At 32.8% G+C, this 15,669-nt stretch overlaps 1 protein-coding gene across 2 annotated transcripts; it reads left to right on the plus strand.

Annotated features, from left to right (window-relative positions):
* The first annotated feature begins 5,428 nt into the window (after window positions 1-5,428).
* On the plus strand, window positions 5,429-12,046 carry LOC145017816 (protein IQ-DOMAIN 10-like). Of its 2 annotated transcripts, none has more exons than XM_078975771.1 (6): window positions 5,429-5,533; window positions 5,865-5,965; window positions 6,148-6,306; window positions 6,449-6,664; window positions 11,403-11,519; window positions 11,611-12,046. In XM_078975771.1, exons 2-6 carry the CDS (start codon window positions 5,891-5,893, stop codon window positions 11,836-11,838), a joined length of 795 nt encoding a protein of 264 aa, XP_078831897.1. In that variant the 5' UTR covers window positions 5,429-5,533; window positions 5,865-5,890; the 3' UTR covers window positions 11,839-12,046. The 2 variants fall into 2 exon arrangements, with proteins under 2 accessions (XP_078831897.1, XP_078831896.1); XM_078975770.1 differs by lacking the exon at window positions 5,429-5,533 and adding an exon at window positions 5,577-5,772.
* Window positions 12,047-15,669: the final 3,623 nt, after the last annotated feature.

Below are 15,669 nucleotides of genomic sequence, written 5' to 3' on the forward strand. Positions count from 1 at the left end.
GGTGAAGTTGGCCAGAGAGTCATGGGAAGCACCGAGGTGGTGCTCGAGACGACCGAGAGGATCCAGCAGGTTCGGAGCAGACTTCAGACTGCTCAGAGTCGGCAGAAAAGTTACGCCGACAAGCATCGATCCGAATTGGAGTTCCAAGTCGGGGATATGGTTCTCCTGAAGGTGTCGCCTTGGAAAGGCATCATTCCATTCAGGAAGCGGGGAAAATTGGGCCCGAGATTTATCGGACCGTTCAGGGTGGTAGCCCAGGTGGGCAAAGTGGCGTATAGATTGGAGTTGCCAGTCGAGCTCAGCCAGATCCACAACACTTTCCATGTTTCTTAGCTGCGGAAGTGCCTAGTGGATGATTAAGCGGTAGTGTCGTTAGAGGATATTCAGGTTGATGACAGCCTGAATTACATTGAGCGCCCAGTCGCAATCCTCGACAGGAAGTCGAAGGATTTGAGGAACAAGAGGGTGGAGCTAGTGAAGGTGCAATGGCAGCACCGCAGGGGTTCAGAATGGACTTGGGAGTCGGTAGACGAGATGATGGAGCATTACCCCGAGCTGTTCCAGGATCGAGCAGCAGACTTTGAGGACGAAGTCTAAAATAAGTGGGGGAGATTTGTAGCGCCTAGTTCCTGGTATGTAAATCTTAATTGAGTATTTTTCCTTTTTTTTAAGCCTTGGACTCGGCGAGTCATAGGTCCGACTCGCCGAGTAGGGACGAGACCCGGGACACGTTTAAGTTGGCGACTCGGCGAGTCACCGCTGTTGGATGAAACCCTAAGTTTCAGGGGTTTGCACCCTATTTAAACCTCATATCCGCCCCATGCCAGCCCCCATTCACCCCCAGAGCTCCTAACCCTCGTTCTAAGCTTGTTCCTTGAGAGTTTGAGGCTATTGTGTGTGTTCTTGAAGGCTTTGAGGCAAGAAGGAGAAGTAGATCAAGAGGAAGGAGAGCCATCCAAGCATCATTGTGTTCTCTCAGCAGTTTCATTGAGGTATACCCCATTTTCCCCCTGTTTCTATGCTTAAGGTTTCATTTAAGACATTCTTGAGCCATTCCCCAAGCTAGTATGTGCATAATGTTTCGTAATAAGTTGATTGGCCTCTAGATCTAGGCAAGATTGAGCTCCAGGAGCTCAGATATGTTAGCTTTATGGACCCATGTGGCTTGTTCACCCTAGATCTACCCTTTTGAGGCATTTTGAACCCTAAAATCCATATTAGTGAATATCTACACGTAAAGTTGGAAAGTTTACGTGTGATTCATGTCCTAGAAGCCCAGATCTGTGAATGGCATGGACTGGAATCGAACAAATTGGTGTAATTAATGGGTGCATGGCAACGACTCGGCGAGTCTGCTCGCGAGTCTTCGAGTTGTCCCCTTTTTGCTGTATCGAGTTTGAGCAGTGAGTCACAGGGTGTGACTCGGTGAGTTGGAAGCTAAACTCACCCATGGTAGGACTCGGCGAGTCATGGCCTGGCTCGGCGAGTCCAAGGCAATCTTCATAGATCAAGAATAGAGTCGGCGAGTTATTCATACAACTCGGCGAGTCTAAGCATGAGTGTTCATCGGATGAAGATGAACTTGACGAGTTGTTCATACAACTCGGCGAGTAGGATGAAGGACTTGAACATCAGTTTGGATGGAGAACTCGTCGAGTCAACGCCTAACTCGACGAGTAGGAACGGAACCCTGGATAGTCGTTTGGACATGGACTCGACGAGTTGGATAGCCAACTTGGCGAGTCGGGTCAACTGGAAGTTGACTCTGTCTTTGACTTAGTGCATGGTCAGGGGGGGTAAAAGGGTAATTTCACCCAAAAAGGCAGTAAATAGTGATTGATTGAGTATGTGTGGGAATTACAGCCGGAGGATTTCCGGAGTAGCAGCAGCAGCAGACAGTCGGTTCCCACACACACCAGCAGTCATTTCGAGGTGAGTTTCCTTTCAGTAGTAAAGGGTCTAAGGCACCAAGGTCGGCCCGTATAGACGAGACGTTAGTATTAGAGTGTGGGCCGAGCCCGTATCTCTTAATTGAGTGATTACGATATATGCTAGTATGATAGAGCTGTCTATACTTGTTGTCTGTGTGATACTTGTATGATATGAGTTGGCGGTTGAGTGTGGGCTAGGCCCGTATCTCTCCGAGAGTGGAGTGTGGGCTAGGCCCGTATCTCCCAGATAGTGAAGTGTGGGCAGGGCCCGTATCTCTACGAGTGTGGGCGTGGCCTGTATCTCCCAGATAGCGAAGTATGGGTAGGGCCCGTATCTTCACGAGTGTGGGCAGGGCCCGTATCTCATAGTTGAATGTTGTTTGTTATATGCTTGCATGGTATGGGGTATTATGGGGGAACTCACTAAGCTTTGTGCTTATGGTTTGCAGTTTTGATTTCAGGTACCTCTTCAGCTAGGGGAAAGGAGCCGGCGCGGTAGCAGCATATCACACATACGCCTTTTGTTTCCGCATTACAGATTTTCTGGGATGTACTCTGAATTCTGATTATGATGTCACCGGTTTTTCAGACATGGATGTTTATCATGAATGTTTGTAATGATATTTTACGTTTTCATCTAAATTAAAAATGAAATTTTAACTGGTAATTTTGGGGCGTTACACTAGCAATACCAATGGTTCTGAAGTTGCAGCAGTATCCTCAACTTCCATCTAACCTTGTTCAGTCCTCCGAACATTCAAGTGAGTTCTTTATTCAGAAGGCTCCTGAGAAATCAGTGAAGGTGGTCTCAGTTTATTAGCTTGTTCCTTGACCTTCTTCGGTTTTGGTACTACTTCCGAAGGAATAGCCTTTGGTTTTCTCTTTCCTCACCTTTTTTAGGTTTATTAAGATCTTCAGGCATGGGTCAAACACCAGATGCAGGAAGCTTTTAGTACTCATTCATGATGACATTGTCAGTTGGAACATTCAACAACATGGCTTCCAGAATAGAACCCACGAAGATGAACTTGGTTGGATCAGATGTTTCAAAAGAGGATGTTTGTAGAAACGGAATGACAGCGATAACCGAATCTTCTGCCACCAGAACTTGGAAGTGAGTCAGGGCTCGCTTGACGATGACAGACCAAAACCGAGCACACGAGATCTCTGAATGTCATGTAGACGAAACAGAGCTTTAAACAAGTTGAGTCCAAAGAATAGCACCATAGTCCAAATTGATTCCTCTGTAAAGACCATAGATTAAGGTGTAAAATAACTTACTGGCACTAGTGGACCCAGCAACCCTTTCAGAGAAGCTTTTGAATAACAACATGAAAGGCCCATTCCACATAGGAGGTAGAATGGACTTCTTGAACTTTGAGAGAAATGAGATATCGCCAATAAACCCCATCTGGTAAAACATTTCAATCAGTGCAGAAGAAGAAATTAAGTCAAGATCTACAAGCCCTTCAGTAGTAGCAAACCCTAGACGTCTACAGAAATGGACTTTTGAAACTAAAGTCTTGTGAGAAGCAACCTCGAATATAATAACCCCTTCAGCCTAACTATAGTTTGCAGTAGAATACGCCTTTGACAGATGAACCAAGGGTACAGATTCAGCCATGGTCAATGCTTGAGCCAGTGGTGAAAAACGGAGACATTCGATCATAGGCCGTAAAGCTTCAGGATATCGAGAAGAATCAATATCGAGGGTAAGGTTTTGGTGAGGCTTCACGTTCAACATCATCAAAGAAGCAGATTGATCAGCAAATGAGGTAGTCTCAGATGAACCTGCCATGGAAGCAGTGGAGACAATGATGAAAAGTAGAGAGAGAGAGAGAGAAAGAGAGAGAGAGAGAGAGAGAGAGAGAGAGAGATGATGTGCACTTACATCATTAACATATGTATCAACATCATTATCACCGATATACTTAAAATTCTCTAGTTGAACATACATAATCGGTTCTGGCATCACGTTTACATTTTCAACACTATGATATTGACTTTTACTTGGAGTTGTAAAATTACCTATTATGGTGTTACTCCCTTTTTTGCTGGATAAGTTAGTTGCAGATGCCTTTCCTCTATCAGCGACTTCGTCTGCCCGAATACCTTCTTCAACTACAACATACACAGACACAGGTTTACCTCAAACATTATTTATTATCTTGATCAACTTTCTAATATCACAATCATCAACAATAGCACAATAATACATTTAGTATGGATGTTCATAAGACAAGATGACTTTTGATTCATTAGGAATATCATCTTGCTTTTCACCAAATAAACAAATTTAGTGAATGTGGTTGTCTCGTAAAATTCAACACCGTAATAAAACATTTTCGGAATGTATCGCGGTGGCCATACATACGATAGTTGGGAATTAACAAACTCTCATGTTCCTTCAGTGATAAGCAATAAGAAATACTCGTTTGAACTCATTCTATGAATTTAAAATAAAAAATAATAATAATAATAATAATAAACTTAAGAAGTAAAATCACAAACTTTTAATCTAAAAAATATAAAATTTCTCATATATAGTAAGTACAATACAGTTGTTAATACCTAAAAAAAATTAACCAACTTCTACGAATAAATAGTATATAATAAATAAATAAATAAAAGAGTCAACTTCTACAAATAGGTAGTCCATAATACAATAAAGTAGTATTAAAAAAACAAAAAACAAACTGTAGGTTTCTTGTAAAAACCGTATTTTTTTAAATATCTACGGTTTGGGAGACTGTAGGCCTTCGAGAGCATGTTGTAGGTTTCTAAAAAGCTACGTTTTTCGATTTCAAAATTGAAAAAAAAAATTACTTAAACCGAAACCGTAAGTATTAAGGCAAAAAAGTAAGTGATCCTAATAATCATCTACGGTTTTGGTAGTTATTTTACGACAATGCTAATTTTTGGCTAAAATTGGTAAGTAATTAGTGGTTTTGGCTACTTTAGTAATTTATAATTTTCTATTCTTTTTATGATATAGCCATTAAGACTTTAATTTAATTTTATAAAAAATATACAAAAGCAAAGTGTGGTTAAAACAAAAAAATAAAAATACTTTTGTGGTTAAACAATATATATATATATATATATATATATATATATATATATATATATATATATATATATATATATATATATATATATATATATATATATATATATATATCGGATTTTTTTGGAATTTGGCCATTGAACTAACTCCGAGCTACAAAAAAAATTATATATTTATAATACTTTTTTTTAGTCTCTGGGACAACAGACAACAGAGTGTTGCACAGAAGCTTGTTTCATTGTTCAAAGCATTCTACGTTGAGGTTTCATTTTCCAAAGGGTTCATAATTGAAGGTTCTTGGAGTTTAAAGCCTTCCACCTACAAATCTAGTCCATCTGTCAACTTCTGAGAATTCTTCCATACCTTAAAGCCATATTCCACTTTGTGAAAGTTGATCCATATATAACCATGGATCATGACACTTCTCCTTCCATCCTTTTTCATGCTATTACAACTATTCATTTTCCCAATTCAATGTCCATATCTTCTGTACCCTTTTTCAGTTTCTTCTCACTATTTCACCACTGCAATTTAGGTATATATATTCTTGCTTTTATTGTGATTGTTTTTGTTGTATGTAATCACATATAATCTTACTTATCTTTGTTAATTAATTAATGACTTGCCTTTTGGAATTTAGGGAATTTGTCAAATGTTTTATGTAATCTTTGTTGTTTATATGATGTGCATTTTGTGACTTGCTTCAAGCATGGTTGTGTGTCAAAGTTTTCTTGTGATCTTGTTTTGGTTGATAATCTGTGTGGTGTTTACAAGGTTAATTATTCTTCTTAATTGCTTCATGTATGTAATTCATTTGTATCAACAGAAGTTTTCCATGTAGTTTCTAAACTATATTTTTGTGCTAGGTGTTCGCAATATTTTATCGGCATAAATGGGTGTTTGTGATTGGTTTAAGATGATAAGTCGCAATAAGAGAAAGAAGAAAAATACGCCCATAAAGTTGAAGGTAATGGGTTTACCAATAGGATCTTATTTTCATCTTTGTTATTTGAAATTTAAATTGAACGTAATTTACGTTATATCTTTTCTTACTTCATGGGCTTAACTAGAACAAACTAAATATATTATTTTACTTGTTCCAATTTTATGGGATTTCCCCGAATGGACACTTAATGCTTGTTTTAACAGATACAACATGATTCCATCGATTCAAAAGGCGTAAAGAACGGGTATTCTATGGAGAAGGAATTGAAATTTCTTTTCTCTAGTAGAGAAGTTAAAGGTTGTAGCATGGGAACCAAGGAATTGGCTGCTATACGAATCCAAAGTGCATTTCGAGCATATAAGGTATGTGTTTATGTTTTTCATTTTGTGGGTCTCATGTACTAAGTATCCCATGTTAGAGTTTCGAAAGTGATATCATTGTTGTGGTATAAAAGAACGTTTCTTCATGAGACTCTTGTTTTGTATACAACTAAATCAATGATAGGCAAGGAAGATGCTACGTTATCTCCAAGGGATCTCGAGATGTAAGGATAAACTTACCTTTAGACAAGCTTCTACTGCTCTTGAAAGATTGCATTTTTGGAGCAAAATCCAAGCGGAAATCAATAGTCGTCGCATGTGCATGGTCAAAGAAAGCCGAGTAAAGCAGTTGAAACTTGAAGATCGGTTGAAAGTTGAGTCCAAGCTTAATGAACTTGAGGTACAACTTAAATCCTTACCACATGATATTTAACGCAATATCCAGCAGTTATGTGACAACAATCATGATGAGAAAAGTTTGAACGGAATTTCGTGAACTAATTTAATTCAACACGCATGTCTTACACCAGCAGCTTCCATGGTTTCCATCAAGTGGTGAAAGTGTCCATTAACTCCATGTATTGTGAGTAAAATAGTATCCAACCGAGATCATGTGACAGAAATCTTGATGCGTAAAAGATTCTATAGACAATCATACGAGATCCATAAAATTCATAAGCATCTCCAACCCAATCCCAATAAACACGAAAGAAACTTACACCATTCCCAAACCAATCCTCGTACCAGAAAGAGGTCATGTTGCCCCGACCCAGTTCTTTCTTGAATAGCTCCTTGAGTTGAATGTTGCATATAGTAAAGTCTTTCGTAATGCTAACTATTTTTAATGAATAATGTATGAGTTCAAATCCTACTTATATAAGATAGAAACTATCTTGATGATTTTTTCTGAAGATAGGAGTTGGTTCCCATAAAAATCTTTGAACCTTAGGCTAAAAGGAATAGGTGGTGGTGTTAGAGGCATAAATAGATGGTCACATCGACCAATATCAACTCTATTAGGTTTTTACCAATCTTAAGAAATGATATTGCACTAGTAGGTTGTTAGTAAGTGAAGAGAAGAAAAGAGATAGAAGGAAAGGGAGGAATGCAATTTGGTGATAGGACCCACAAAAACCATTGAGCTTTAGTAGAATTTTGGATCTATTTCCTAAACTTGTTTTTTGCTTTATTTCCAAATTCATTACTCTCTAAGCACATTTAATATTTCAGTCCATCTTGGTAAATAAATAGTATTACTCCTACTATAAAGTAATAATATTCTTTTGCACCAAAATGGAATAAAACTTTTGGTTGTTAATTTTAATTTTTTTTTATATTTATATATGGGAAAATGACTCTTGAGGGTAATTAACTTTTGAGTTTGTACTCATTTTGTCCCTTTTCTTTTTTTTGTATTCAGTATACCATCGAACTTGTTGTTAGTGTTTACCATAGCCCTTTTAACCGGCTTTTGACCTGTGATAGCCGGTCAAAGGGTTATGGTGAACACAAACAACAAGTTCGATGGTATATTGAGTACAAAAAAAAGGAAAGGGACTAAATGAGAACAAACGCAACAGTTGGTTACCCTCTTGATTCATTTTCTCTTTACTCATTTACAACAAATCTCACATCATCTCCTACTAATATTAATGACTTTATGAGATTCATTCTTGCTTCTCTTCAAAACATAACCTACGAAAGGACATTATTCATACATGTACAACTTTGTAATACACTTGAATATTTATTAGGGGAATTTTGAATAAGTAGGCGCATTTTATGACTACATTTACATTTGCAATCAAATGATTTATCGTATCATGGTACCTAGACAAGTCTACAAACGAGTGGAATCCCAAGTGCTGTGATTTTGGAGTTTACTTAGCTTTAAGATCGAACTCATGGGATAAGATACAACATCAATATGTACAATATCATGATGTTTTTGTAGACACATCACCATAATATTGTACATATTGATGTTTTATCTTATCCCATGAGTTCGATCTTAAAGCTAAGTAAACTCAAAAATCATAGCACTTGTGATTCCACTCGTTTGTAGACTTGTCTAGAATCCATGATACGATAAATCATTTGATTGGAAATGTAAATGTAGTCATGAAATGCGTCTGCTTAGTCAAGATTCCCCTAATAAATATTCAAGTGCATTACAAAGTTGTACATGTATGAATAATGTCCTTTCGTAGGTTATGTTTTGAAGAGAAGCAAGAATGAATCTTATAAAGTCATTAATATTAGTAGGAGATGATGTGGGATTTGTTGTAAATGAGTAAAGAGAAAATGAATCAGGAGGGTAACCAACTGTTGCGTTTGTTCTCATTTGGTCCATTTCCTTTTTTTTGTACTCAATATACCATCGAACTTGTTGTTTGTGTTCACCATAACCCTTTGACCGGCTATCACAGGTCAAAAGCCGGTCAAAAGGGCTATAGTAAACACCAACAACAAGTTCGATGGTATATTGAATACAAAAAATAGAAAAGGGACCAAATGAGTACAAACGCAAAAGTTAATTACCCTCAAGAGTCATTTTCCCTTTATATATTTCTAATTTATTTTTGAATAGTAGTTATAATTTAAATGTAATAATAAATATTTTTAATATTGTATTGTATATTGAATGATATAAATTAGTTATAAGAGTAAATTATTGAAATCATCCATGTGGTTTGATCAAAATTGTACGTTTGGTCCCTAATTTTTTTTTTGCACTCGGATCGTCCCTGTGGTTTGATTTTGTTGCGTTTTTCATCCCTATGGTTTGGTAAAAATTGCATGTTTGGTCCCTAACTTTATGTATGTAAGGGACGAAAAATGCAACAAAATCAAACCACAGGGACGAAAAACGCAACAAAATCAAACTATATGGACGATCCGCGTACAAAAAAAAGTTAGGGACCAAACGTGCAATTTTGACCAAACCACAGGGACGATTTCAATAATTTACTCTAGTTATAAATATAAAGTTTAATATTATGTCTCGAATTCATATAAATTTTAAATATAGTTTTCAAAAATTAAAATGTGACAACTTCAATTAATGAACAAAATTTGTGAAAGAAGTGTCACTATGGTTTACAGTAATTTACATGTTTGGTCTCTAACTTATTTTTTCAACTTGAAAGGTTCTTACTGTTTGTTTTATTACGTATTTGGTCCCTAACTTACCTAAAAATATTATTTTGTCATTGATTCTTTATTTTATTAATAAAAACACCCCTAACCCTACCTCCGTCACATTACCTTACCCACCCCATCATTTTTTACTATTTAAATAATAATCTTTTTAGGTAAGATACAGACCAAGTGCGTAACAATAACACACAGTAAAGACTAAGCACGTAACAAAAACAATGGAGAATTTCATATATGCCCTTCTTAAACATCAAAATATTATATTTACCCAACATAATTTCTAAATATCATATTTACCCTTCATAAACTTTGTAAATATCATATTTACCTTTCGTAAAATTTCAAAATATCATATATGTCCTTTTTAAACATCAAAATATCATATATATGCACTTTTTAAACATCAAAATATTAATGATAATATCTAAAATATCCTCCATCTACAAAATGATAATAATCAACAACAACAAAAACTAAACAATCAAAATATACCTTCCATAGAAAGGGTTAAATGTGAATCTTTTTGTTTGTCAAGAGGCCGACATTCCAACAATTTACAAGTTCACATTCCATTATCATAGACGTAAGGATAATATTGTTAAATTTCTTAATTATTATAATAATTCTAAGGTATAAAAATGATTATAAAATATTAAAAACATTATAAAAAATGATTTTGGCAAATATGATATTTTGAAGGTTTATAAAGGGTAAATATGATATTGAGAAATTAAACTGGGCAAATATGATATTTTGAAGTTTAAGAGGAGCATATATAAAATTCTCCCCAAAAACAAATAGTAGAGACATTCCGAGTTAAAAAAATAAGTTAGGGACCAAATGCGCAAATGACTCCAAACCATAAAGACTATTAATGTAATTTACTCCACTAATAAAAGTCGATGCCACATAGATGAAGATTATCAATTTCACAATTTAATGCGTGTATAAATGTATTAAAAATAAGAACATTTACTTTAGTCTATGAGATATATCTTAATTGATAATTTAAGAACATCTACTTCGGTCTATGAGATATCTGAATTGATAATTTATGGAAATTTTATTCCAATACATAAACGTGTACTTTTTATTTCAAATGTATGTATGATATTTTTATAAAAGCATGCATAATATATATATATATATATATATATATATATATATATATATATATATATATATATATATATATATTTAAAGTGTTTTATGAAAGTAGTTTTTTATTTAATAAATTTTGATTTAAAAGTGTTCCATAATAACGAACAGTTTGTTATAATTTTTAGATAATATGATTTATAATTTTTTACAATAAAAAAGATAAAAATAAAAAATAAAAAATACATGTTTATTAGAAGCTAATTAATATAAGTGTCTTTTACCATTTAATATAAGTTACAAAAGAATATATTGGGAATGTATTTTTTGGTTAAAAAAATTAAATAAAACAGGGTCATAGATAAACACTATTCGAATTTTTTTGTATTTCATTTAATATATATATATATATATATATATATATATATATATATATATATATATATATATATATATATATATATATATATATATATATATATATATATATAAAAACCCTAAAGATGAGTTAGAGATGATCTATTAAGAGTTTTTCCTTAAATTTTTTCATAACATCTCAACTGTCAACTCAACAATTTATAAGCCTTAATACATCTCCATGATAGTAAAGCTTTTTCATCAAGTTATTTATAACACTTACCGATTTTGATCTATATAAGTTTATTGATTTTTATATAAGTTGGTATGTTTAAAGTTACATTAAAATAAATAAAATGCCAAAACACTAACTGAAAAAGCTCTTTACAAGAGCTTGTAATTTCATAATAACTTTTGAAAAACATGTCATAATAGGTCATAAGATTTTCCATTGTTTTTTTTTTTTTCACAATGAAAAAAAAAACCACTCATGTTATGGATTCTCTAACAATGCCATTTGACAGATGAAATGGTGTGATGGGCCTAAGACAATGGTGGAAACCACATTCAGGAGGATACAACAAAGAGAGGAAGCAAATAGCAAACGTGAACGAGCACTAGCATATGCATTCTCTCATCAAGTACGTTCTCACAAACATTTTGAAGTCTTTTTGAATTTTTTTGGTTTTGAAATCGATGAAACTGAAATTATGTTATAATGATTTTATATAGTGGAGAGCTAATTCAAGTCGATATTTTGGTCAAGCTTATTATGATCTAAGCAAAGAAAATTGGGGGTGGAAATGGTCTGAAAGGTGGATTGCGGTATATCGATTAGAGGCTCATGTTGTTGTTCGGCCCATTGTTTCACTAAAAACCAGACAACCGAAGAAACCATGTGAAAGAACAAAGATAGAGGTTGGAATGAAAAACAAAGGAAATGAAAAATCAGATAATTGATAAGTTATTGCGTATGAAAGAGATCGCATGTTTGGTGTTTTCATGACATGTCCCTTTCGGTAGTACATAGTGAATGGGAGTGAATTATTTATGCTTTTTGATTTATTTGTTTATATTTTGTTGTAAGTAAGTTTAATTGATCTTGGAAGTTTTCTATGACATTCTTCAGTTTTGTCAATGATATTCTAAACTTTAAAAGCATTTTTATTGGAAGTATTTTTTTATTATGAATAATTAATAGTTGGTTGATCATTCAACACTATTAGAGTTGCTATTTTCTTTTTGTTTTTTCATTGATAAGTCTATTGAATGCTTATTTTACTTTTAAGTTTTGTACATATAAATCTTTTTAATTCAAAAATAATTCGTTTGGCATCCTTTATTATATTTAAATTTTATATAATTTTTTTTACTAATTAATTTATTTTACTACTTATTTAATATTGTTTTATTTATAAAATATTAGTTTATAACAATCATATAATATTTTCAAATGTAAATAACAAAAAAACATTGTGGTTCGACCCATTAGGAAAACGATTGCTGATTTTTTCTACAAAATCGCTCCTATTTTTTCTCTTATTAAGATTTTACCAAAACTCTAATTTTACGGGTTTACTATTAGTTACATTATCATTTGGATAGCATAAATAATTATAAAAAATATTTGACTAACAATAAATCATCTTTCTTTTGAGGTCATGAGGTATAATCCCTACGTCATCTCATTTCACCTCATCACCGTCTCCTTGTTGTGTACATGTAACATGAACCACCTTCATGAAGAAGAGAGATGAACATAAAGAAGAATGAGATTGGCTGAGAAAATACATACTCTTCCTCATTAGTAATGCCTCAAGCTTCTTCCTTATTTTTTTTCTCAGTTCCCTATGACGCATCACAAAACGGCATGGTCGTGGAATCGAGAATGGTGTGCACAACCATGGCCACGAGAGGAGCTGGTGCCTTGTATACCGTAAGGCCTAACCCCTAAGTTAACTTTCAGATCTTATTGTCTCTTCATCCATAACTAACTTACAAATCTCTCTCTCCTCCCCCCCCCCCCCCCCCCCTATCTCAAAATGAAAAAGTAAATATGCCAATCTATTTTGCTTGACTACTCCTTACTCCTTGGAGCTAATTAGTACTTACTATCTAGAGTTATTAAAAAAAATGGGAGTATTCCTAATGTATCCATGTATTATGTTACAAAAGATGTAGAGGTGTAGTCATGTATTTGGAACGTATGAAGGAGTTAAGACAAAAGTGTCCTCACTTATGATTCTAATGATGAAATGTTTTAAAGGGATGAGAGCTTGTAACACCATAATTTATCAATGTGTAAGAGTAAATCGAGGATGAAATGTTTTAAAGGATGAAATGATTCTGAGGATAAAATCCGGTTTTATAAAACGCTAATAACTTTTAATTTTGAAATACTCAAATATAAGTTTTAAAATGGTGATTTTTACAACTTATACAAACTATATATATATATATATATATATATATATATATATATATATATATATATATATATATATATATATAAGAAAGTTTTATTAAATATATAAAAAAGTTCAAATGCACTCAAAATTAATACTGGTTATTAAAATTGAATTGCGTTAAATTATATAAAAACTAGTTTTTTATATAGAACCTTTAAAAGTGATTTTCTTTTAAAAATCGGTACCATGGTTATTATATGCATGTAATAACTATGATATCATATGTTTTTAAAACTAGAATTATAAAACATATAAAAGACCCTTTTACAAACCTCAAATCTATGTAATATTTTTTGAAGAACAATCGTACATCTCTTGTATGCACTAGTGGGATAAATGATACCTAACCGCTTAGTGTTATCTTTTGATGGTCGGGGTGTATTCGTAATTTCCATAACCAAGTTATAGACCGATTACACATGTTTTCAAATTAGATGATTTGATCGAAAAACCTTTGTGATAAAGGATACCTAAGCAAGAGAGTTCTGAGGCATAAATGAGATCATACATATCTAATCAAATTTTTTGTTAGCGATCCCATAAATCTAGGAATTATATAGTAAGATATAGATGATAATCGATATTTACCAGGTTGAATTCAAATAGATGGGATAAATGATACCTAACCATTTTTTTTTTTTTGCAACTTGGATCATAAACTTTAATAATTAATGTTTTTGGAAACTCAAAGGGTGTTAATTATTAAAGAGCTTAAATATTAAAAATACTAAATGAATTTTGTTAAAATTTTGTAGTTAAATAATTCATTCTCATTACCATGAATTGTTATTTTTTATCTTTAGTGACTTAATGAAACAATAACATTCACTAGATACAACTTCAATGAATGAGTTCATGTCTTAAGAGATAATATTGTGAGAGATATGAAATTGTTAATATTTAAAGGTCTAAGTCCTAAACTATTTGCTTTGAGCAATAAACATGAACATGATACCTAGTAAAGGCATCACTAAGATGCTAAAGATGTTTCTAACATTAAACTAGGAATAGTTTAAGTCCCAAACGAGTCACCTTATGTGATCTAGGAGGTCCATTTTTTTATGGAGTGAACAGCTTAAATCCCAAAAAATTCAATAAGGCCCACATAGATGGATCTTATTTCTTTTGTGAAGAAACTGGACACTAAAGGAGAATCTGTTCGTCTTATCTGGAAAGAAAGTCTAGAATAGACTAGTATTTCAGGTATCTATAACACTTAGGTACTTGGTACTTAAATGTTAATCTACTATTTGTAATTGACTTGCAGATATTTATAGAAGAGTAACGAGCTGAGCACAATCAAGTTGGAACTATACTCTCGGAGTTTAGTTTATTAATTATGCTTGGAGCATAATGTACTTGTAATATAAAAAAAAATGTTTGTTTTGCAACGATGTATGTTTTAATTTAGTTTGCCTAAATATATATCTCAGTTTAATTTATGAATGATTGACTATTTACTTAAATTGTTTTTATAATGATCACTTTCATATTCTTAAATGATTAAAATTCTATTTATGAGACTAGATCTCTTAGTAAGAATAATAAAGTAAATATCAATGTTTTATAAATAACAAGTTCTATACGCAAAATACTTTTGACTTAAAATTGATTTAAATTAAACTTATCTTTGACATTATTATCTTTATTATATAAATGACAACCACATATTTCAACTTCAAGAATGGGATCCTTGAAGGCAAATAATGTAAATTATTTGAGATATGTAAATCTTATCTACATATAAAAGATTCCTAATGATATTTTCACTAAGTAGCATAGAAAATAATTATTAATGAACTATACACTATGGTGTATGACTTCATATCTAATGAATTTCTAAAATAAAGCATAAGATATCAAATCAACTTTATTAACAACTATAGTAGTTATAATTATATTTTACATGGTAAAACATAATTGTGAAACTTTTGCTTAAGTTTTCAAATATAAAGTTCAAACACAAACCGGTAATAATTATCTAAGGCCTTAATGATAATAAAGGGTGAATTAAATCTTACTTGGTATGATTTTCTTTATAATCGGTAGAAATATCCTCTTTTTATTTCCTTATGATAACACCCAGAACACTATCAGTTGTACATTGAGTATAAACACCAAATAACTAGTAGATATAACATTTTCTTCATAAGATTTTGTATGGAAAGGCCCCATCCATAGCTTATTAAATGTTTTATGGATTTAAGTTTTGTGTTGGAATAAAGTTTTTAAAACCAAAATCTATTAAATACATATTTGTATATAATACTCTAAATGTCGCTTAGATTATTATAAGCAAACCTACCAAGAATAAGCTTTTCTT

The sequence above is a fragment of the Lactuca saligna genome, chromosome 9, assembly GCF_052625555.1.
Source record: "Lactuca saligna cultivar CGN05327 chromosome 9, ASM5262555v1, whole genome shotgun sequence".
In the NCBI taxonomy this organism is placed as follows: Eukaryota; Viridiplantae; Streptophyta; class Magnoliopsida; order Asterales; family Asteraceae; genus Lactuca; species Lactuca saligna.

Bases quoted from the DNA above. Each gene is read 5' to 3' on its own strand.
- LOC145017816 (XM_078975771.1), top strand. From the start codon at position 5,891: ATGGGTGTTTGTGATTGGTTTAAGATGATAAGTCGCAATAAGAGAAAG. The intron at 5,966-6,147 runs GTAATGGGTTTA...TTGTTTTAACAG, and splicing joins ATACGCCCATAAAGTTGAAG to ATACAACATGATTCCATCGA. The intron at 6,665-11,402 runs GTACAACTTAAA...GCCATTTGACAG, and splicing joins CCAAGCTTAATGAACTTGAG to ATGAAATGGTGTGATGGGCC.